This window comes from Colias philodice, chromosome 13 (assembly GCF_061535455.1).
Source record: "Colias philodice isolate Cphi_HAF_F1 chromosome 13, ilColPhil1 Martin Lab GWU primary, whole genome shotgun sequence".
Lineage (NCBI taxonomy): Eukaryota > Metazoa > Arthropoda > Insecta > Lepidoptera > Pieridae > Colias > Colias philodice.
Genome location: NC_143098.1, coordinates 8861590 through 8887975, shown reverse-complemented (window position 1 = coordinate 8887975; position 26386 = coordinate 8861590). Strand labels below are relative to the sequence as shown.

The 26386-nt window shown below is 33.4% G+C and overlaps 2 protein-coding genes across 5 annotated transcripts in view; both read left to right on the top strand.

The window, feature by feature from the left end:
- Positions 1-26386, top strand: part of LOC149483575 (kin of IRRE-like protein 3) — a 100047-nt gene that overhangs the window by 34210 nt on the left and 39451 nt on the right. For both annotated transcript variants that reach the window (XM_089702712.1, XM_089702711.1), the window contains exon 2: positions 5660-5781. In XM_089702712.1, coding sequence (XP_089558838.1) covers positions 5660-5781 — 122 coding nt within the window. The remainder of the gene's footprint in view (positions 1-5659; positions 5782-26386) is intronic.
- On the top strand, positions 829-4680 carry LOC149483579 (uncharacterized). Of its 3 annotated transcripts, none has more exons than XM_089702676.1 (2): positions 829-2365; positions 4512-4680. In XM_089702676.1, the coding sequence occupies exons 1-2, from the start codon at positions 963-965 to the stop codon at positions 4546-4548; spliced, it is 1440 nt and encodes a 479-aa protein (XP_089558802.1). In that variant the 5' UTR covers positions 829-962; the 3' UTR covers positions 4549-4680. The 3 variants fall into 3 exon arrangements, with proteins under 3 accessions (XP_089558802.1, XP_089558803.1, XP_089558804.1); XM_089702677.1 differs by having other exon boundaries at positions 830-1740; positions 4512-4650; XM_089702678.1 differs by having other exon boundaries at positions 830-1740; positions 4490-4617.

Sequence of the window (26386 nt, the reverse complement as noted above, 5' to 3'; positions counted from 1 at the left end):
AATTTCGGTTCCAATAAATTGTCTAGTTCTGACAATTTGAACGCGGTTTAGTTAAAAATAATTTTCGCGTCAAGATTTTTTTGGATAAGTCGTAACAAAAAAATCTACTCTTCCTCTATATTATTTTCGATATTATTCGTCACAATAGTCAGCATATAACAGTAAATGTTACAAGCTGTGAACTCGGCGCGCTAAAGAATACGAACGATCCGTAGTAAGGCATTAACGGGCCGCCACAATGCGATCTGAATTTAAATCCTCACTAAGAGAAACTTACTGCAAATTGGTCCTATCCTATTCACATCCGTGATCTTGTATTTTTAACGGCTTCGCTTTAAAACGGTTGCGTTTTTAAGACATCGGATAGATAGAAACGTTTAGTTACAAACGTAAATGTACCTACATAATAAAAGTATATATAACGTTAACGATACATCTCAAAGAGACATTTCATTAAACACACATATTGAACATGATAAATATTACTATGTAAATTATACCACGACCTATTAAAATAACGTTTAATAAAATACATTAATCGCTATAACGTTCTCATTTTCTTTTATATACAGTAACAAGTTTTTTAGTCTGTTCAAAAATATAAAGTTAAAAAGGGTTTCAACCAATATGGACGGCTAAATATATTTTCGCAGAAAAACTGTCACGCCTTCATTAAAAATCAATTAAAAAAGACCGTGGGTTTGTAATGTCTGTGTCACACAAGAATATTGTATAACAGAAGGATATTTTTAGTATTTTTATTTATGATTTCAAAGGAGGTGTTTATTTTAACAAACACACAAAAAAGAAAAATATAGGTAATGTTATGTATGTGCATTGATTTGTCATCTTACGTGACATTAAAGTCAGTTCGTTAACAGCCGTCTAGCGTTTCATTCGTGTCCTTCCGCATATCTATCAGTGGCGACGAGATACCCGCGATATAAAAAAATAAAATAAAAATGTCGTTTTCGAATATGAGCATTTTATCCAATTTCGATCACAGTCTGCAAACGTGGAAGACTTTCAAAAGCAGGATAGCTCAATGGTTCATCGCGAACGACATAGATGCGGTGAAAGACCCCTTGGGAGTGAAAAGACGAGCGTTCTTACTCAGTGCATTGTCAGATAGTACCTACAAGTTGGCATCTGACCTTGCGTTGCCGAAAGAATTGCAAGAGGTGCCATATGAAGACATTCTACGCCTTTTAGATGCACATTTTACGCCGAAACAAGTTGGTTTTGGTGAACGGCATAAATTCTATTCGGCAGAACAGCTACCTACGGAATCGACGCAACAATGGGCGGCGAGACTTCGCGGCCTCACAGCATACTGTAACTTCAGTAATGTAGAAGAGGTGTTGCGCGATCGATTTATAATGGGAATGTTGCCTGGACCCGAGAAAGAGAAGCTGTACGTGCAGGACCTGGCAGAGCTGACATTAGCCAGAGCGGTGGAGCTGGTCGAGAATCTACGCAGCGCGCGCGCGGCCGCCATTGCGGCTACGCCAAATACATCCGACGCTTTGTTTAAAATCGCGAATAAAGTGCCATATAACAAGAACAATAGTGAGAATAAAGAAAAGTGTTCAGTGTGCGGCTATAAAAATCATAAGTCGTCAGAGTGTCGTTTCGCGAGTTTTATTTGTAAGAGATGTCATAAAAAGGGTCACTTGCGTCGAATGTGCAAAGCAGTCAAATGTGTAAATACGGATGCGACCGGTGAGAGCGATGACGATGGTGAGTTATATCTTATTCGATCAATTAAAGGGGAGCCGTTAGTGGAAACAGTATGTGTAAACGTTGTAAAAATTCCTTTTGAAGTGGATAGTGGTTCGGCCGTTACTGTCATATCTAATAGAACATATTCAATGTATTTTCCGAATGTACCATTATCGAACACTAATAAAAAACTCGTCAGTTACACGGGTGAGGTCATTGCATGCATAGGCTGTGCACCTATGACGGTCGAATGGAAGGGACGTACGAATAAACTACAAGTGTATGTTGTTCGTCACGGCGGGCCGCCCCTCCTCGGTCGAGATTTTATAGCGAAGTTCGAGTTACAACTATCACCGGTATTTAATTGTAAAGTTGCAAATGATATACATTCATTACATTTACGCTATCCAGATATATTTTCAAATAAATTAGGCGAATTTAATAGGCATAAAGTTTCATTACATTTGAAACTAGACGCAAAACCCTTATATTTCAAAGCACGCCCCATGCCGTTCGCATTGCGTGATAAAGTAGACCAGGAAATAAACAGGCTTTTAGATTTAGGAATACTCAAACCCGTATCACACTCAGAGTACGCGTCGCCGATCGTTCCTGTGTTAAAACGCGATGGATCGGTTCGATTGTGTGTTGATTACTCAGTTAGCCTAAATAAACAATTAGTTGTTGACAAATATCCATTACCGACTATAAAAGAATTATTTTCGAAGCTTCACGGCGGTCAGCAGTTTTCCAAATTAGACTTATCAATGGCTTATAACCAATTCGTTCTAGATGATCAGTCACAAAAGTACACTTGCATCAATACCCATCGCGGCCTTTTTGTATTTACGAGGCTAGTTTTCGGGTTAGCGAGCGCGCCTGCTATTTTTCAACGCGCAATGGACGAGTTGCTTTCTGGTATCGACGGCGTACTGTGTTTATTAGATGATGTCTGTATCACGGGCCGCAACCGAGCTGAACATCTCGAAAGGCTACACACGGTATTACAACGCTTACAAGCAGCCGGGCTCGTTTTACAGCGGGAGAAATGTGAATATTTTAAGGATGAGGTTAACTACTTAGGATATATTATTAATAAGGATGGATTGAAAAAAAATCCGGATAAAGTTAAAGCTATATTGGAAGCCCCCATTCCAGCTAATTTAAATCAGTTACAATCATTTTTGGGGTTAATTAATTATTATAGATGTTTTATACCGGATGCTTCGACTATATTAAGTCCTTTATATGAATTATTAAAAAAAGGTATTAAGTGGCATTGGTCAGACCTAGAAAACAAAGCGTTTATCCGAATAAAGGAAATATTAGCTTCCGATCAAGTGTTAGCACACTACAACGCAGAAGCAAAAATTATTTTAACGGTGGACGCATCACCAAGTGGTTTAGGGGCAATTTTATCCCAAATAGCGGGTGATGGGCAAGAAAGACCAGTTGCTTTTGCGTCTCGTACCTTAAATAGCGCAGAAAAGCATTACTCGCAAATACAAAAAGAAGCTACCGCTATTATTTTTGGTGTGCGGCGATTTCATCAATACTTGTACGGTCGTACTTCACCGTTTATTTTACGAACTGATCATAAGCCTCTTCTATCAATATTCGGTCCATATAAGGGCATTCCGGAAGTATCGGCAAATAGGTTACAACGATATGCGTTATTTTTAAGTAGCTACAATTACGAGATTGAATATGTAAAGAGTAAAGATAATACAGCTGATTATCTATCGCGGGCGAGCCTACCGCTCGCGCCAGCGGACGGGGGGAAAGCGCGCGGGGAGGCAGACACCTGCGACCGCGCAGCGTATATTCGATTTGTTTTTGAGGGCGCGTTACCGATCACTATGTGTGAGTTGCGAGAAGCAACTATTAAAGATCCGATACTGAATCGAGTTATTACTTATGTATTAAACGGCTGGCCTAGAAAGGTAAGCGATGCTTTAATTCAACCATATTTTGCGTGTAGGTTGCAGTTATCATATGAGAATGAGTGTCTTATGCGCGGGCACAAGATAGTTATACCGAGTTCTTTACGTAATCAGGTTTTAAAGGAATTGCATACGTCACATTTGGGTATAGTTAAAACTAAGGCGGAAGCCCGGGCGAGATTTTGGTTTCCTGGCATAGACGAAACGCTTGAAAAAATGATAAGTACCTGTGATGTTTGTAATCAATTAAGGTCATCACCACCAAAGGCGCCTATTGTTCCGTGGCCCGCCGCACCGCACCCATTCTATAGAATACATCTGGATTTCCTTGGGCCTCTAAATGGTCGAATGTACTTGGTCATAGTGGATGCTTATAGTAAATGGGTCGAAGTTTATGACATGAGTAGTTGTAACTCGAGCGCCGTAACGGATAAAATGTATGAATTTATATCTCGTTTTGGGCTACCTAATACGATAGTGTCTGATAATGGTACAGCGTTCACGTCAACAGAATTTAGATATTTCTGTCAGTTAAACGGTATCAATCAGTTAACGTCACCGTCTTACCACCCGGCTAGTAACGGCCAAGCCGAAATATACGTTAAAATTGTAAAAAAAGGTATTAAATCTAGTATTTTGAGTAATAAAAACAAGAAAGATAGTAGATTGAATTTACTCAAATATTTATTCGATTACCGTAACTCTGTGCATTCGATAACAAATGTTTCTCCGGCTGAGTTAGTGTTTGGGCGCAAGCTGAGGTGCCGTTTTGATTTAATGAATCATACTCGTTTTCCGCTTTCATCGACCGCATCCGCTAATAGTAATGTAACATATTTTAATCAGTGTTCACAAACTAAAAATGTACATAAAAGAGATGTAGTATTTGTGCCTGGACAATACGTTTTATATAAAAAACATTTTAATAAGAAAGACTATAAATGGTGTAAAGGTACTATTATAAGAAAAATGGGGAAAATGTTATATTGTATTAAAGATTTTGTAACAAATTCGATAGTTAAAAAACACAAGAATCAAATAATTCTATACAAAGGCGATATTTTAGATAAGCAACCTTGGGACTTAGAAAATTCTTACGTATCGGGCACATCATCGCATTCTCCGACGCCTTCAACGTCCGCGACACGAGAAGCGTCCGTGCCGAGAGCAGAGGCGGATGAGAGAGGGGACGACAGGGTGACAGATTCACCTGTAAACAGCGGCTCGCCTCAACCGGCCACTGACGGACAGCAGCGTTCGCCGCCGCGGCCGTCGTGGGTGACGACGACGCGAGGCGTGCGGCGCCCGCCCGAGACCGATGTGGAAGACGAGTGCTTCCACGACGCGGAAGCGAGCCAGCAGCAGCGCGATGAAGTCCAGCCGTACCAATCGGCCCCTAACGCGCGTGAGAAGCGCAACCGTCCCAAGGTTGACTTCAAAAAGTATTTTTAATTGTGTTTCACTATGGGGGAGGGACTGTTATGTATGTGCATTGATTTGTCATCTTACGTGACATTAAAGTCAGTTCGTTAACAGCCGTCTAGCGTTTCATTCGTGTCCTTCCGCATATCTATCAGGTAATACGATTCTACTTGATTTTCCTCAGTCCGTACGACAACTCCACCTTGGAATAAAATAATGTTAGATGTCATTTTTAATTAATGTAATTAGTAGACGTACTATCTTCGCACTATGCAATACTAGTTCTATGGGAAATATTAACGAAAATCATCTTTTATAGCTTAAATAAAATACAAAACCTCAACCTTTAAAATAAAATCTGTTGAATTAACCAAAAAAGTCAGTTGAAATGTAATCATGCACATGAAAACCGCTCAAACAATATTTTTATGTTAAAACATTTATGAATTTAAAACGGATTTTTATTGAACTCACATGAATTGTATATTTGTTTTATTAAAAAGTTTGTATTAATATCAAATAGAGTTTATTTTAATATATGTTTCAATTTAATAATTTTATTTTTTTCACAGATGCAGTACAAAGATTCGTCGAATTTCCCACGTACACAGAAGTAAATCCGGGTGAAGATGCTTTACTCACTTGTCGAATCTCAGACAAGAAGGGAGTTTGTTCGTGGCAAAAGGATAATAAGGTAAAACATTATTTTAAAACTAAAATTTAATATATTTCAAAAACACTAGATTCTGATAACAAATTTGCTCTAGGGTAAAAGTGGGATAGATGCCGCACGGGGATAGATGCCTCATTTTCAAAAAACCTCACTTCCCAGAGTCGTGACTACGAATTAATGATTTAAATAGGAGCTCCTATCATCCCGCACCTCGGGTACGCATGAGCTGTTGTTTGGTGAAGACGTGTTTCGCTAGTGCGTGTTATAATATCCGCGGCGAACTTCACGAACACGTTAAAATTTAAAAAGGTTGATATTTGCCTTTGCATAACTTTATAAGTATTAATAAATTTCACTATATTTCTTATTATGTCTATACACTGGTTCATTAAGTACAAATCTAAGTGAAAATAGTGGCTCATTTGTTTTTATTTAATAAAAAAAATACTGGGGCAGCTATCCTTATCAAAAAGGATAGTTGCCCCTTTTTTTTCGAGGGATAGATGCCCTTAGGGGCCTCTAAGGGCATCTATCCCTCAATACATATGTACATGTTATTATCGATAATCACAAGTACTGTTTATATTTTTACCTGATTGCGTCAGAGGTTTTCTCTATATTAACCGATTTTACTCGTTTAATTTGCTTTTTTTGTTATGTATATTTACTTATTAATGATCTGTCCTTATACTGATTGTAGGAGAACCACGCCACGAAATTACAAAAGAAAAGAAGGAGTGCGAGCGCAAGTATATTCTTGGACAACAGAACAACTATGTTAACATGACATTTGCTGGTTTATCATATTAATTTTATTAGATTTCGCGTTTATAGAGTATGTAAGGCATCTATCCCACTCTGCAGGCATCTATCCTCCTTAGTATTTTCATGGTGGGGCAACTATCCAACTAGGTAGGCATCTATCCTCAAAAAAGGTGTTCTACAAAAATATTTATTACACATTATCTATAAATGATAGGATAAAAAATATATATAGTAATTCAAAACAGATAATTAACCTAGCTATATTCATACAAAGTGTTCGTATAAGATTCATGTATTTAAAATTATGAGGCTATTTCAAAAAGTAGGGCATCTATCCCACTTTTACCCTATTTGATAGATTGCTGCTTACAGACTAGATCCAAAATAAGAATCAGTCTAGTAAGGCAAGAGCAAGGCCGATTACCCATATAGAATATTAAGTCAATTCCCACGCCCTAATAAGGAAGAAGGCACTTCTATTTACTATTCGTGATAAATAATATCTTATATATAAAATTCTCGTGTCACAATGTTAGTCTGCATACCTACTCCTCCGAAACGGGTGGACCGATTCTCATGAAATTTTCTGTGCATATCGGGTAAGTCTGAGAATCGGCCAACATCTATTTTTCATATGTACCACGGGCGAAGCCGGGGCGGACCGCTAGTATAATCTATTTTTATTATGCCAATTTTTATTATGCCAACATTGGACATAATAGTCTTGGAAATTTTAAGAAAGCTTACAGCAAAGTATATTATAAATAAATATTGGAACAACAGCGTCTCTATGCAGTTAGTTTCGGCAGTTTGAAGGGTCTGCAGCTAAGCCATGACGTGATCAGCCTGTATGGATGAATGGGCCTTTGACAACAATTCTGCGTATTTCGTAGTACGTTGTCAAGCTTTGGCCCTCACTTTGGCCTGAATCGGGTTAAAATACATTGTGGTTTACGTATCGCAAAGGAACATTATATAGTTTCTGTTTCTCTTTATTGGAAATTATAACATAAGTTTTACATAAGAATAATGTAGAGCGATAAAGGTGGTTTATGGTTGGTTCGAAATGTGTTATCGTAACGATTAAAAGAAAAAAGAAAAATCATTCGATATTGAAATTAAAAATACGTTATAAAGGTAGCTCTACTTTGTCGTTCTAGAGAGCTTTTAAAGTCCGTTATATTTACGATTTGTATATACATATTTTATAGGTATTTTATGGAATAAGATGTTTATGATGAACACGTAAATTAAAATGACGGTGGGTACTAAAATATTAAATTGTCTTTAAATCACTTTGAAGCTTTTTTTGGTAATTATTACTACACAAAAGCTTGTTCCAATAACAGCCAAAGTACGTAACTACAAAACGCAATGTATTACATAAAAATAGCTTTTATCAAAATAAAACCACCGCAGTTCGCAGCATTTTAGTTAAAATGTAGCAAAAACTTCGCAGATATGTCGTTCATTTTGCCCACTAGTAGGATTAACTAGAAATGCATACGTTTGCAGCTTTACCGTAATATGCATTTTCATTTTCTTCCTGAGAAAATTTAGTGTGTTTTTTGCATATTCGCAGTACGTAATTTATTGCGAAATATATCAGCAGATGTGTGAATTTTACCCACCTATATTTAAGCGTGGTATCGCTGTGTTTTTAGTGTGAATTTTTAAGAGGAATACCTATTGTAAATTTTCCTTGCATTAAAAATAAGAAAAGTATTTCTAAATGATCCATAATATTTCTATCTAACTATTATTACTTTTAAACCTACATTCTATGTCTAAAACATTAGATAAATATTAGATCTTTAGAGCGTAGAGCTGATCTATTCGGCTATTTAAACATAATACTCATAATATCTAGTATATAGATCAATTAATATACTGACGGTATTATCATAGCTGTTGTAATTATGAATATGGTCACATCCTCTATTCTATACATTCTTAGAAAAACAACGATTCGCATCGTAACTGTTACATTGTCGGTTTGTGCATTTCCTTACGGAAAGACAAAGCTGTTTGTAATTCTAGTCATTTAATATCTTTATAAATACATATAAATAAAATTTTATCTTACCGTGAGAAAATAAGATTTTTATTAAATGTATATGAAGTATCTATAATAACATTTTTTACTGCGTTTTAGTTTCACTTGTCCACCAAAACGGCTCTCTTTTAAGCAAATTACATTAGCAGATATCTTGTACCTATTGGTTATCTGTGGTGTATGTATACTCGGCTACTATTATTTAATAATTATTAAGATACAAAGAAAGAAGTTATGTTGTCCCCAGAAGAAGAGATATGCTACGATTATTTATAGGCAAATGTTGTCTTAAAATTCTTTATCAATGAGTAAGTTTGGAAATTCAAATTTCATACTTAATTATAAGAGAAAATACCTAAGTATGTGAAAATTCGTAGTATTCGTTACGCTGAAATCATATGAAGCACACATTCAACTTATAATTACATAATTAACTTTCATTATAGAGTTGTGTTATGACTTGTTTTTGTTAAAGTATAGTTTGCAAAAATATCGCTTAACTATAAAATCTCATCAGAATAGATTAGGACAAGTCAAGGGACAAGTGAATCATTCTATACTATACATATAGAAACTACAGAAACTTAATTGTATCTAGCAGATATACTAGTATGTCTATAATACGATAGAAAAAAATAAAACAAAAGGATCATGTCATGTCTATAGAGTAGCATAGAACATATCCAACTGAAAAAAAAATTGGTTGTCTGTATAGTCGGTTTACTGACGATAGTTGAACGTGACAACGTCCGATTGTGCTTCTTTGTCTTTGTCGTTCCGCGCTCTCGCTTGCACTTCAAGCCTTACATGGAACGCCTCAGAGCGAGGTAACGTCGCATGAGTCATGTATTTTCGTGCGTGCAGCCGGCTCTATCGAATTATATGACGTTGTCACGTCAAAAAATGTATACGTAGCCAGTGCGACTTAAATGTTTAGTTATCATAGTTTCTTCACTACATTTTATAATTCAAACAAGCTATTAAATTTGATACTTATTTTCCATTTTTCATAACCACAGCCGCGCGAATCGTAACCGATTTTTTATCAAAACTAGTGAAAGTGATCGATCGTGTCAGGTTATAATTTAGCCTCCGTTGTTGGATTTCTAAATCTTCATTCAAATGCTTTTTGCCGCTTGCAACACCGGCAAAAACGTCAGGTTTCCTAGGTGACGTTGTAATTTTAGCGCATGGGAACGTTTGTTTATTCCCAGATATACTTTACATTCGATTTTATGGAAAGTGTTGCCATAAACACGAATATATAACTAAAACATATTATGACTAAAAAAATTAACTATAAGGTTTGAAATAGTAGAAGTTCCATTCCAAGTTAAAAAATAGTCTTAAAATTATCTCATAGGATATATATTTTCATTAAACTTATGAATTGTAACCATTACATTCTTCCGATATTGTAATTATTTAAATTTATATTATTTTTTTTTGAACAACTAAAGTCCATTTTAATTTGAAGCTATTATTTTCCGATACTTTAATGACACACTGTCAAATTGTGAACGATGCGAAAAGGACCAAATTCATAATTTGAAAGATCATACCTTTTCCTGCATGACTTTTTTACAAAAAAATAGTATCATTAAAGCCTCTATATATTAAACGTAAATATTTCTCATATATAAAATATCATAATAAAAATAAAGGGATAGAACGTAGATTGTTATTGAAGTCGTTCTGCGTTCAGGAAAATGCATATTCTCCTTTATGCAGTGTGTGCTTTATTTCTCATAACATTTCAGAAATATTAAAATGTTTTAGTTACTTCTATTTGCTTAAAAGCGTCAGTGAACAAATAGTTACCGGAGCGTGTGTTAGACGGTTGCTTTGTTTCGATGTTTTTATTAATACTTTATGAATTGCTTTTAAAGTTAATTTTATGGAGGGTTTTTCGCCTCATAATTCATTGCGTATTTTAAAATAATAATAGTATATTATTGGTTTTTGAAGTTATATTAATTATTAATACCATTATTTGTTTTAGCTACTTTCATTTTAATCTGTAGTCCAGATGACTGAGTGAATGCGGGAAAGTCCAGGTGAATGCGGGTCCAGATTCTGGACTAATAAGGCCAGAAAGTACAATATCCTTACAGTGTGAAATAAACAAAAAAATCTTACCTCTTTATTATATTATATAAAAATGAATCGCAAAATGTGTTGGTAAGCGCATAACTCGAGAACGGCTGAACCGATTTCGATAATTCTTTTTTTATTACATATATTCCTTGAAGTACGAGGATGGTTCTTATGTAGAGAAAACGTAAACATGTACCACGGGCGAAGCCGGGGCGGACCGCTAGTCTATCTATAATATAAAAATGAATCGCAAAATGTGTTGGTAAGCGCATAACTCGAGAACGGGTGGACCGATTTCGATAATTCTTTTTTTATTATATTCCTTGAAGTACCAGGATGGTTCTTATGTAGAGAAAACGTAAACATGTACCACGGGCGAAGCCGGGGCGGACCGCTAGTTATATTATAAAATAAAAGTTATTTGTCAATACATAAGAGCTCGTTTAATAAAAGCATTCTGCTTGGACCTGAGCCTAGCTTTCAAGTTAAGCCCTTGGCTCCGCTAGGCTGCAAACTAAGGGGATTCGGTAGGTACATTAAACCAATTTCTTTAAACCTAATAAATTGTATCCGTTTATGTAAAGATAACGTTTATTTGTTCAATGCTATAAAACCTTTTTATTATTCAAAGGATTTTCTCATCGATTTGTGATACATTAAAAAACTATTAAAGTAACCAATGGGTGCAGTAACTAGTTTTATAATGGAAATAAATTTGTATTTTATTTTAAACCTATAATATGACTACTGCAGTCAGTTCAATAAATCTTCTGCTAATATATTATTATGTACCTAAGTTTAAAAATACAAGATCATATTCGGTTTTCAATAGATACTTACGATCTTCCAATTCATAATTTTAACTCCATCTAACAGTCATTCAATGATAACATCGTCAAGTTAACAAATTTTCCTCCACAGTTTGATCGATACCTTATCCTTAGCAATAAATAGATGCTTCATACTTTAACCGCATAACTCATTGCTTATGGCTCATCGATCGTGAATGCCAAAACAAAAGACAATACAGTTACAACAAACAGTTTGTCGTGATTCAGAATTGACTGCACAATGTTTTAACTCATGTACTGTTGTATAAAGAAACCAATAATTGTTTTGTAGGCTGATTGTCATAGACTAAACATAATTAATATCTATACTTAATATTATAGAGCTGTAGAGTTTATTTGTTTGAACGCGCTAATCTCAACAACTACTGGTCCGATTTGAAAATTTCTTTCGGTGTTAGATAGCCCATTTATCGAAGAAGACTATAGGCTATATAATATCATCACGCAAAGACCAACAGGAGCGGAGCAATGCGGGTAAAACGGCGGGGCACAGCTAGTACATAATATAATTATGTAACAATGATTGTATATCAATATGAAGCGTCTTCGTAGCGAAGGAAATAAATATTATAAAATGGGGATTATCTATATCTTATAGTTATACTAATTACTAGCTGACTTGGCCAACGTTTCTCTGCTAAGACACTTATCACTTGGGGGTTTATTACCTATTCTTAGACTTAACAATGATTATACAAAACAAAAATAAAAGAAATTGGTCATGCTATTTCCGAGTTTGGTAACAAACGTTGTAACACTAAAGTTTTATGTAACATAAAAAAATCATATTATAATATTCATAGCATAAATAAGGCGTTATTAAAAGTCAAGAAATAATATCGGTAACATTTTAATGTAAATAAAATGGTATTTATTTATCATTTTTCTCGCCATGACTCCCACGACTGCGAATGAAAATATTATGATAAATGTCTCCTTCCAAACATTAATTTTAAAATATGTAGTTTAAATAGATTCATCATTATCATATTTATAATACATAACGGATCACCTTTGTAGATTCTATATTTCACGTAATTAAAAATATTTTGAAGTGAAACTTCTTTAGGCGCGATGAGAGTAAAAGTTTAAGGTCGCGTCATGGCAATACCGTCACGTCATGGGGTAAGGCTACGACTTTGGTGTCTTTGAAAAGATTTGTCAAAGAAGTTTCACTTCTAACACGTGTGCTCGGCACACACGCTCTTTTCTTCCATTTTAAATCGAAAAAAAAAAACATAATATAGCTAGTTAAAATAAGAGACAAAATCACTTTTGATTTTTAATTCCAATGGCAACAAAAATAACTTTCATCGTTTGTCACATTCCTGTCTCTTATCTTTATTCCTAAAGAGATATCTGAATCCCTCCGGTAGTTAACGCGCCATTACTCATATTATTTTCCATTACCACGATGGTCATTTGGTAAAAGCAACAATCTTGACAATGAGTGTTCTGTAGGACGAATTCATTACCATAATTACTACGCTATTATCTCCCATTGCAGTTAAGGTATAAAAGATGTGCTTTTAAATGAAAAGCGTTAGGTTTTATAGACAGCCTGTTTATTGCCTTAGCTTTATAACTGTATAATTAAAATTTTATGAAAACAACTAGCTTGTTTTCATGTGGTATTGTTTACATGTTTTTACGCTCTGAATTACACGTGGTGTTAATATATTACGATTTAAATGAACATAAAATAAGTCCTGCTGTTACTTTTAATTAAAAGGGTTGGTATTTAATATTAGGAGATTGGTTTGATTTCTCAAGTATTGTTAACATTGTAATAATTAATGTCAAAAGGGTTTTGACATACACAAAGTTTAATTGTTGAGTCTATAACTTCATTTATCATACAAACCTCGTAAACACAAATATTATTGAAGATTAGTTTACAGTTTACAACTAAGAAAGTTTCGGGAAGATTGCGTAGCAATTTGAGTTACTATACTTACTTAATAATGTTTTTAAAGAAACAATATTCGTAACTAACAACGTTTTTTATAATTCCCAACCTGTCGTAGTCTTACAATATATTTTCATTGAACACTATCTATACTAATATTATAAAGAGGAAAGGTTTGTATGTATGTATGTATGTATGGTTTTCACGCATAAACTACTGGACCGATTTTGATGAAATTTGGCACAGACAATCTTTAGACCCTGAGAAAGAACATAGGCTACCTTTTATTGCGAAATAATATGTACCACGGGCGAAGCCGGGGCGGATCGCTTGTCATAAATAAGTGAAGATCATATCCATGTATAAGACAAGCTGTGTAGAAAAAAATACATAAGACAAATATCTAATATAATTCTTGACTCTACTATATTTATGAAAACCATTAATAATAATTTCCCTAATATACACTTTACAGGTATCAGTTACAAGTTCATTAGGCATTTTGAACATTGAACAATGTAGGTACATTTAATAACCGATCCCAAGTTTGTTAGAAGGGTTACTCACAAAACCAAGCTCTTACGAAGCTCTCTCTATACCCGAATTTTTATTCGCATACCATCCTATGATTTCACATTATATGGCTCACCTGCAACGTTAAAAATTACGTTGAAAGTCGTGACTAAACCTAGTTAATATTCAGAACGCGGTACGATTGTTCATACTAAATACGTGCCGGTAGATAGCCGTCGGTTCACGCCTCCGCTTGTTAAATGAATGCCTTTAATAGGCGAAGCTCAAGATACTCCGTGTTTTGCATAGATTACTATGAATTTTGAACGCAAATATTAACATGTAACACGAGATTTGAATGTGTGGAACGAGCTCGTTCAATCTTACGAACGTTATGTATTGTGGAGCGGAAATATTTAATCGTTTGGAATAAAGTTTTTTGTGAATTGTATTTTAGATTTAGTAGTTTTGATTCATATAAGCCGTGGTTCCAAAAAGTATTAAGCGGCGCTTGGACAGATATCAAAATAAATGTGGTAAAGATTAATGGACGTCTTTTTTCATTTCGGAAGAAGGATTTCTCAAGTGGAAACTTTGCTCTAGAAATTTAAACAAGCACGCGATAAAAAGGTATCATTTGAATTAATAAAAATAAAAGACATTCGAAATCCAATCAATAGATTTCGATATTTAAACAGAACAAAAAATTAATACTATCATTAGATGAAAACAAAGTTAACAGTACAAATTATGACAGCACAGATAAAAAATCTTTTTTGTGGAGTAATTGTGGTTGCACTGAAGGTCGGAGGTTGCACGGTTTAGCGCTCTTAGCATTTCACAATAGCCAGTTATACACTTCAAAAATATTACGGTGAAAAACACGGGAGTAGACACTTTTTTGTGCTCGCCTCAATGGATTTAACTTGGTTGAGTTTGAAGTACGAATGTTTTGTTTTTGCAGGTTAAAATAATTGTCATTTGGTGTAATGTCAGTATTTTATGATTTAATTAGTATGAGTTTACAATCCGAAATTGTAATAGCTAGATGTGATTGTCACTTGTTGTAATATTTAAAAAAATCCGTAATAGAGCCAAAGCATTATAAAAAACATTCCAAACATTGATATAATTTAAAGGTTAGGTTAATTACAAAGAATGATTTTTATACTACTTTTTAGTCCAGTTTAAAATAGTTCACAACACATAATCACTTTTTACTTATTTAACTTAGGAACGTGGTAATACATGCAATAATTATGTTAAACATTTCATAGTTTAACTAGCGGAAAGCTCGTACTTCGCAGAAATTATTAAACCATTTATTATTCCAAGTTATAAGCTGTAAGTATACCTACATATTATAAAACTTCAGCCAAAGCATTTCAATAGTTTTGCATGATCCCTCAAAACTGTTGCAAATATAAGCATTACAAATAATTTTCCAATATTCCATGTCAAATTAAAAAGAGCGCGTGTGCCGAGAACACGTGTCAGAAGTGAAACTTCTTTGAAAGATTCAAAGATACCAAAATCGTTGCTTTACTCTATGATCTGACGGTATTGCCATGACGTGACTGTCGCCATGAAGTTTCACTTCAATAACTATAAAATTTATGAAATGTGCATGTATAAATGACAGGACTCTAAATAGGGAAGAAGTTAAGGAAATGGATGAAACTCTATCTCAAGTGTGTCAATTCTCATTTTACAGTTATAATTATAATTGACAAGCGACATGAATAGAATTAGAATAATGGTAATAATTATTATTGCCATAATAATTATAAATGTTTATCATTGACAATGACAAATAATAATGTGAGATGATAATGATGGTATTATAAAATTTAATTAATTATCTACTTACTATAGGTTATAATCTGGATTAACACTATAGAAAATTAACAGTTTATGATCAAGTATGACATTGATTTTTGTATATCATCGTAGGCCTACATTTTTTATTATTTCCGTATATAATAACTAAGTTTATGCGTATGTATGCGTTCATATTATTAAGAGGAAATGTTTTTTGTTGTTTTAATGCTAATAATTAATGCCTCTTACAAAAACTACTTACCCGATATCGAACATTACCTATATAACCACCAGAAATCTACATTCCTATTTCATATTAGACAATTATTTCGACATTACACAGACTACATAAATATTTTATTTTCCTTTCTGCACATACCAAGCATATCTATCATAAACAACAAGATACTTACAAGGATAATTCCCTTAAATCGACCATCGAACAGCGGATATACAGACCTCTAAATGAGCGCACATGATCACTACATATCATGTTTCAGTTTGCTTTCTAAGAAACCTCGTTGTGATACGGATATGTAATATGAGTACGTTTTTTAAAGCTCGTTCTGGCCTGAGACGTACTGGGAAATGAATATTATATTGAATTGGCAGTGAAATAAAATATTTGGTTTCGCGTTATGAAATGATATGGTGTGAGTGTCGCGCGTCGTTTATAAATGGCGCATTGATGTACCATTTTAACACAAATGGTAAAAATAAATACATAACAAATATTATATCACAAATCCATACTATAATATTATAAATGCGAAAGTAACTCTGTCTGTCTGTCTGTTACTCAATCACGCCTAAACTACTGAACCAATTTTCATGAAATTTGGTATGGAGATATTTTGATACCCGAGAAAGGACATAGGCTACTTTTTATCCCGGGAAAATGACGCTATCCCGGAAATCCCACGGGAACGGGAACTATGCGGGTTTTTCTTTGACTGCGCGGGCGAAGCCGCGGGCGGAAACCTAGTAATATTATAATAATTATTTAGAATATCACTAGTAGATGAGCTGATGAAAATATATTAATTTTTACGCAAGTATAAATAAGTTTTATTCAAAAATGTGCATAGTATGTATGTTTGTCTCTCACGCTGCTATGGAGCAATTTGGTAGCAATACAATTAGATGTCAACCACAAAAAAGATCTTATAATATACAGTTTATCTACTTTAATTAATTAAAAAAAAAGATAAATATTTTGTAATTTGACTTATAATGGAAACATTTCATGTGATTACTTCATTACAATAATTGAAACTGTAAAATAATTCACAAATAAACTACAACTAAATAACATGTAAATAACGAAAAGCATTAACAAAACGCCGATACGTCACCGGGAATCTATTTAAATTCCATAAAACAAACAACCCGAGCAGATAAAGATGTCGTCAACCTTTTTTTAACTACTGTTTAAAACGGATTTAAGTGTTTCTGTAATTACTCAAATCGAGCCGAGCGTCAAAGGAGTTCGTTAACACGGGATTATCCTTTGAGACGGAACTGACAGTGATAATTTACGTTTTTCTGCCACGTGCAAGTAAATGAACGTCATTGATTTTGTTTTATTGGTGATTATATTGGAATAGATGTAGTTCCTCTCCTAATTGTCTCTATAAATACAAGTAATAATCACTGCCTTCATGACTAACTATCATATAAAGACCTGTGTCTAATAGTTTTACAAAAAAACTGTACCATTCTATATAGTAGGTGATCACAAAAAGGACTTTTGGATTTTTGTGTGACGTCAGATTTACTCGAAACTTTAGGGATAGTCTAGTTCATGCGAATGCAGAAAAAATGAGTCTGCTAAAAGCTTCGGTCACATAGTACTGCAAAAACCATGCTATATTTTATCTATGGTCTGACCATGTGGTGTGAAATATTATTCAAATCCATCCAGATTTTTACCGTGAAAGAGAACCATGGAAGCAAAAAAGGTTGTTAAAAATTCTACGCTGCCTTGAAATTCTGTTTTTATGATTCGCTAAATACTTACTTAAAAAAGGTGTGTTTGTATTTGATTTGCTCGCTCATATTATTTACAAACCTAATACCAGAATTATCTAATGTATTTTTTAATGTCACAGACTAGTGTGTTGTTCTTGCTTTTCATAAGTTTAATTTTTGGATGTTCGTTCCAGCCTTTTTTTTTATAGTGGGGAAATCTATGTTCGTTCCAGCCTAATAAATTATAAACAAAAAAAAATGACATAGCTGATATTTGACAAATCTAACAAGACTTCTCATCCAATGGTTAGTTTTGAACCTAAAAATTCTTCATAACTACAGTGATCTCATTATCACCCATGCAAGTCAATACCTAGCAGTCACAACCTCTTACAGTCGACCATAGACAACCATTACAGAGTGCCATTGAGTATAAACGATAAACCATAGACACATGGCAAGTCATATAGCACGGCATAAACGCCATAAACAACGGAACGGTGGCTAGTCACGCCTCACGGCCGCGCCGACGCTGAGCCAGCGCATTGTACCGTGTATGTGTGGTGCAAATTATACGCTTTAGCTTGCTTATAATGATATTGAACATAATTATAATAATCTACCATTTATAAATAAGCCGGGCTCCGGGTTAGGGAAAATGTTGAGCGTGTATGACTCCGCTTAAAATAATATCTAGAAATTTCTTTTTTTGCCACATCTAGAGAACGATTTTATTGATACCAATTATCCTTTTTAAGAAATTTTAGAATTAATTTTAAAATTAAATGTTGATCCGTAAATTATTTTGCAAGCTTCTTGCATCTTACAGAAAACGTTTCAGTAAAATATAAAATATTAAACACCAATTCCAGTTTCGCGGGTTTCACCTGCTTTTCGCGGCTTCAGTTGACCGCTTATGAAAAAAAAACAACATCTGTCAACACGGCCACAGATAATTTATCGCTGTGAGTCTATAACTCAGCGCTTGCATTCCCTGTGCTACGTAGCTGACATTTCGGGCCTCACGTATCGTGTGCAGCTCGGTGTTAAAATGCGTTCTTATTTTTCGCATTGCCCTCTTTCGCCACTGAAAATGTAGGAACTTGCTTATTGTGCTCTTTATTGTCGCTACGTTTAATAACTTGTGCGAATTGTCAAGTACAAAATATATATTTGGCAAGCTTTCAAATTATTGAGAATGGTTAGGGAAGGCGTCTGTAGGATTTGTTTGGAAGTAATTGTTTTTTTTTTATTTTTTTTTTATTGTGCTATAGGGAAGCGCTTGACCACGATCTCGCCTGATGGTAAGCTGAGATGTGGCCTATGATGGAGCGCGCTTCCCTAGAAGGTACCCGTTCACTCTTCGCTTGAAGACCCCCAATTGTGGATGTAAAGATTTGCATTTACAAAGAATGCAATTAATTCAAGTAGTTTTAATTATTTATTGCAAATCAGGATGTTAAAATGGTGGATTATAATAAGGTACTTAGACATCGTACATATTCAATCTTAAGTAGAGACAACATATTTAAGCATCTTATAATCTCTACATCTTATAATAATTATTATAATCTTAGAATATATAAATAAATAAAATTTTGTTACATATCTTATTCCACTTTTCCTTTTGGCTATTTGTTTCCACTAAAATCCTTAAAAATATATATAGAAAACAAAATACACGATTAACATGGTAATAAACAGAAGTTTAGAACCAAATTGCGTATCAGAACACATACTTACGTTTACTTTTAAACTTTTGAATAACCTACAATCTCTCAGCCATAAAGAAATAAAGTGTAAGGTACACGCTCTATAACCTCAAGAAAGTGTACAAATTGGTCACAACTAGGACATGAGACACATTTACTGTATACGACACTTTTCTAGGAATAATCGTTTGGTCTCGAATTTAAGCTTACTAAGTCTTTCCCATACGTATTGTAGTGGACTATGTTATTCTTGGACGATGATAAAATACGTAGTATTTCCTTGTGTTTACATTTAAGTCTACTTTACAATAAAATAGTTTTAACTGATTTTTCTTCTGACGTAAAAGTAAGTTTCTAAATTCTGAATGATATATTTTATTCGCATATCATAAACCGACAAAGAATACACCAAATAAATAAATATTATGGACAAAAATTTAATCGACCTTCCCAAGAGCTTTGAAGTGTATCAATACGAGGCGTTTTATTTTTGGATAAATAAGTATAAGTCTCAAAGAACACATCAAGTAATATTTTATTAATATTATGTAAATATTAATATACAAAAACCTCTAGGTATATGCGTGTAATCAAATAAAGTGCTGTTTAATATTTTAACTACCTACTTAGCCCTAAGGTACATATTTAATGTAGGTACGGTAGGTATTTAAATGATACATTAATATTTTAGAGAGACCTAGATCTCCTTTAACTGCCTGAATAAATATACCTACATACATAATGAGTTACAATTACGATAACGTAAATATAAATTTGAATCCCTATTTACCTTTGTCACAGCATAACGCGTGAAGGGGTAGATCGATTTCGATAATTATTTTTTTATAATATTCCTTGAAGTATGAGGAGGGTTCTTATGGAGAGAAAACGTAAACAAAAACATGTACCACGGGCGAGACCGGGGCGGACCGCGAATATCTAATAAGTAATAATAAAACTTTTTGTAAATTTTATTTAACGTAGCAACTCTATCTTTAATATATACTCAGTAAAATAAAGAAATATGGCAAAAAATAATAAATAAATCACGATTTGTATCGAAAAGCACATGTGTCTGAGTTTATCTATCGCTCTTTGACACATAATTTTCAAAACTTACAAGAGCAAGAATGAAATCGCATATTATTCGACAAAATTCTACACGAAGCAATAATAATTCACATCTAGATAACTCATGTAGGTACCTACGAATGCAATATCGTAAAATGGCTATGAAAAATTGTTCATACATTCCCATTAATGTCGAAGCAATACGAAACGATATTTGCTCTTATATTTTAAACAATGTATGTTGATTAGGAACAGAATTTATATTACAAAAGTATTTTAACAATTTATAATATCCAACTTTATCACGGACCATGTGATACTGGATGTAGCATGTTAATTGTTTGAAAATTAAACATGTCCTATTTTATAATACCTACATCATTTTAAATGGACTAGGTAAACTAGGTTTTATTTGCGACTTTTTACCAGTATAAAGCCTATATTTAAAGTTATAGGTAGAAGTTCTTGAAAGGTTCAGAATTTCTCGTAAGTAGGTTTTTTTTTCATAAACGAGTATAGCATGCAAAGGTTGATCTTGATGAGCTACAAAGCATGTTAAAATGATAAATCAGATAAGTTATGTTCAAGATCATTCACTTTAAAAGGCGTCTTTTGAATTACGTTTGATACAGATCAGCAATGTCTTTCGATTTGCGAATATCGAGATGTGATAGCAATGATTCACGAATCTCAGGTGGTTTTTAAAAATCGATATACCACGATAATCTTTTTACGTTTTGTGTCTTGCAAAAAGCCATTCGCGGTAAAATTTGTCATCATAATTTTTTACATTACCTTTTTTATTGCCGACAAAAAACGGAATGGAGTCGTTATTGCCCCAAAATTTTGCGATATTTTAATAAGTACAAATAATTGCTACATTTCAAGTCGTAAATAATTCTCCCCTATTTTAGCTAAAGGTTGGTAATTACCCGTGTAATAGACCTCCGAATGACGTTAAGGTTTATGATAAAAGGTTGCTAATAAAACCTAATGCGGAATTTGTCTATTTTAAATTTCAAACAATTTTGAACTCTACCTTAGTAATATTATGATTAAAGATTACTTGTAAGTTATTTTTATAACATTTGAGTAAAACCAGCTTTTGCTTTTAGGTGTTTTATTTAAAATACCTACTGAAGTTCACCGCCCTAAAATAATATTTTTCATAATAAGAAAATGTAAAAAAAGAAAGTTCACCTATCAGAATTAATAATCACAGTGAGTTTAGCGTAATTAACTAATTATAAGCCTTTGTATAAACAATTTACAGTGTAGGTAAATTATACAAAATATGAATTTCTACGAACTATTTACCAACATGTTGTAGGTAGATGTTATAAGTACCTGAATATTCCGCGTAGCTGGCGTAGCTGAGTGAACTGTCATGAGACCATAATTATCAGTCAGTGTGTATATAATTTATTGCATTATATAATAAACGGATGCACAGGATTTACAAACCATATAAAATTTGTTGGCGAATCTATATAACAAAAATGAATCGCCAAATGTGTTGCTAAGCGCAAATCTGAATAGCTTTCGTTATTTTTTTAAATAATATTCTTTGAAGTACGGCTGGTTCTTATGGAGAGAAAACAGACGTACCACGGGCGAAGACGGGGCGAACCGTTAGTTTAAAAAAATACAAAACTAGGTACTGAACTATTATCCGGTAATAAACACCAAATATAACGTTGTTAGTTGCACATATACCTAACAAGAGTAAAACATATCTCCGTGTTAAAAACGTGTCATTATTTTAAGACGATACACAAAAAAAAATCCACTGCTTGGCGGGCGGAGTCTAATAGCTCGCTATCGCGAACGCGGGTGTGCGCGAAGTCATTCTTGCAAACTCGCCGCGCTGCCGCTGGCCGACTCGGGACAAACATGTATGGAGTCGTCATACAGTTATAATATTGTCATACATTTATTTAATTGTTGATTTATTGGTTTTATTTTCTTGCTTATAAACAAATAATCTTCTTTTTAACAACTACTTAGACATTATTAATAATTATTATCATTTCGTAATGTTTACTTTATTACAAAATAATACAGGTTATAAATAATCTTTAAAATAACAAAAAATATTGTTACTCTGAAAAAATGAAATGGTACTCAATAACGCGGACTACTGAATTGATTTAGACAGAATTTGATGCTGACGTAGGTATTACATCATGCCCAGAAATGAAAGGTACTATTTCTGAAAGAAGTTATAAACCCTAATTCTTCTCAGTCAAAGTCAAGAGTGGAAGATATCACTAATACAGTAAAACTGATGCGAAACTTTGGATGTTAATTTGTATATTTTTTTGTTAGTTGTTACTTAATCACGTCAAGACTACATTACCAATTTTGATAAAATATAGCTAATTGCCTGGATTTACACATAGGATACTTTTTATCCGAACTGAACACTTCTGTGGGAAAAAACAGGATTCACGATATAACCTAATTCCACGCGGGCAAAGCCGCGGTCGGAATGATATTTTTTTAAATAAAAAAATTGTTTTAAAAAAAACACAAAATATATTGACGCATGTATTTATTTTTTGCACTCTATTATAATTGTAATTATTCATTACAAATAATCAAAATAAAATAGCCAGAACAAAGTTAGGCCCTGGTAGGGTAGGTAGGCAGGTACAGCAATTTGAGACGAACACTGGCTTATTTATACCAATAATAATGTATTATAAACATTAAATTAAGTTAACAACAAAAATACATAATATTAGCTAATGTGAAAACGAATCAACCAATCATCCCACAACAATGAAATGTGCACACAAATATTCATCCAAATCGGTACATGTGATTAGGAGGAGTGACTGCAGCGCCATCTTCCGGGCCCAATTGTGTTTCCAGATCACCCAGGAACTCAATTTAATATACTTACACAAAATTTTTCGAAATGAAAACTCACATTACTATGTAAATATGAATATAAACCTGTTTTAGTACTAAGCAATTTCCCGCACAGGTGTAGTAAGTATAAATGAAATAAATATCAACATCAAATTCTTTATAAGTACAACATACTTATCTACCACCTACTAAGAAATGTAATTCTTGAAATTTTTTCGTATTTTTTAAAATATAATACTACTCCAATGAGCTCCTGTTCCATATTACGGCCACCATACTTCCACTAAGTTCACCATGATTTTTTATTTCTTTGCACTTTGTTGCTTTTTGCTAAAAATGGAATCATGCGATAAAACCAGTAGAGCGTTGATAACATACATTTTTGACTGAATAAAGGTACTTACGAAGGAGTGGGTTCACATTGTGAACAATCAGTGGGTTTATTTTCCTTCTGGATTCCGGATTTCTGAAAAGATTATCTATGCTATAAATGAAAAAAATCTTACACATTCGTTATGTACTTAAAACAGGGGTACATATCAAACATCGTCTATAATACAATTATCATCAAATTTAAAATAAAACCAACTTACTTCATTAATTTGTTCTAATTGTAAGCATTCTTTTTCCTCCAATCTTTATGTTTCTTCTTCTTATTTTCTTTATTGTCCCCATTTGTCTCATTTTGTCTTATTGTGTTGTCACCCTTTTTTACGATGGCGCGAGCGACACAAGTTCCCCGTGTGACGGCCGTAGCGGGAATGACTCGTGCAGCGATCGGGGTAGGAAGGTACAGGGCGGCTCTCGCTATATTGGCTAGTCGCGCGCTAATTTCAAGTATTTCTTGTTTATTTCAAAACCATCGCATATTTCAAAATTCTAAATCGGTAGACGTATAGGTTGTATGTTTTATAGTTAATATCCAAAAAGTCGTAACTTTACGTTTGTTATTTTGAAGATGCCAGAGATTAAAAAAAAATAACAATGAGAACTTTGTATTTTTTTTCTATCGAGAAAATATCATGGAATCATGTTTCTAAAACGGTAGACGTATTGTGTTACTATTGAACTTTCTTGTCAAGAATTTTCATCACGACAACTTTAATAATATAAAAATTACGAAGGTTTAAAAAGGGCCGTAAATGTTAGAAAAATTAATTCATCACCTTAAACATATTTCTAACTAGGAATCCCATGCGGCGGTGCTTCGCGAACTTTTTTAGTTGCCGCTTATCAGTCGGCCCGCGTGCCTCACTGATATATTTACGACCCCAACTTTACTCATTAAATTGTACTGACATATTTTCTGAGGATAATATTTTAGACAGGTCACTTGGGCGGGCGGGATTCACATGTGCATTTAGTACCTACCTACATCCTTGAGTTCCATTATACTTAAGTATTCTGGATACATTGCCACCTATTCAGATAGGTATGGTAAATTTAGTTATTTTCCAAAATCTAAAGACTATCGCACAATAGACGGGTCAACACAGAGCATACCTACCGCCTAATAAAGTACGCCCGTACTCAGATAAAAAATTAATCAATGGAACCAAAAAAATGGCACAATAATACATTTTTGGCACTGCTATAGAAATAAAGTGTTTTATGTGAATTATAATATAATTAATCTTCAATTTGAACTAATAAAGAATGAATGCCCCGCTAATTATTTCATCCGAATTCGGGTCGATTAAAAATACTTAAATCAAAAAAGTTCATTTTATAAAATATGCTTTATGTACAACTTTTATGAATGAAATTGTTAAGAGTAGATAATCAGTAAAAACAGATGAAATAAACTCTAATTAACACAACCGACTCATCATTTTCTTTTTAAAAACTTTTAATGTCTACAACATGATAAATGAAACGTGCTGTTATCAACAACAAAGCTTCCTCAGTTAAAAAGTAATACTTATGAGTGTCCCTCTATCTTTATATTATGGTTATTCATTTAGTTAGATGGAAGATAATAAAATACCATGAAGCGTTTTGTAGATAACATAAAAACTAAAAAGTTAACATAGCAGGTTATGCTATTTACTGCGGTCCGAGTTTTTAATTAAATCCAGATTTGTTTATGGTTTTTTTGAAAATACTTTTTCAACATCCATAATAATTTCTATTGCTTATTCGTGTTATTGATAATAGTAAACAACTTCAGTAATAGGGTCGATTTCACCAAATAAAAACCATTCAAATCCACGACAAGCTGCATGGAATAAAACTTAGTTTCATATAACTCGTATTGCTCTGCTTCTATTGGTTTTAAAGTTATTATAGTACATATATAGCGCCTTCCTTAGTAAATGGATTAGAAAACAGTGAAATAATTTTCAAATCGGACCGGTGCTTTCTGAGATTAGCGCGTTCAAACAAACAAACAAACTCTTCAGCTTTATAATATTAGTATAGATAAAGAAATAATGAATTGGTACGAGATATGCGATTGAAAATCAGCTATTTATGGAATAAAAATTATAAAAACTAATTATGATCTAAAAGCTAAATTTAAATAACATCTCATTACAGGTCATCATTCATTATTTTTATTATTTCCTACTGTTATTGAAGCGATACTAATATGGTTAACAAGGTTTATATTTAACGAGTTGAATTATTATGTGTAATCCAGAAAGTTAGTAACTAACTACAGGAATTTCGTTTAAACCCAAATCAGTACAGTTGATTGTTGATGAAATATAATTCCAAGCAACCTTTGATCTTAGTTAAGGAATTAAACTCATTATACTTACATGAATTGGCCTTAAAGAATGCTTCGAATGTTGTAATTGTAAGTGTAATCTTTTATAATATAATATTTAAATCTATGCTAATTTTATAAACCTGATTAGTTTGTTTGTTTGTTATAACGCGCTAATCTCAATAAACTACGAATTGAAAAATTGTACTGTTAGGCCGCCTTTCCATCTACAAGAAAACTTGCGCAAGAAATGTCCGACAGTCTGTCTGACAG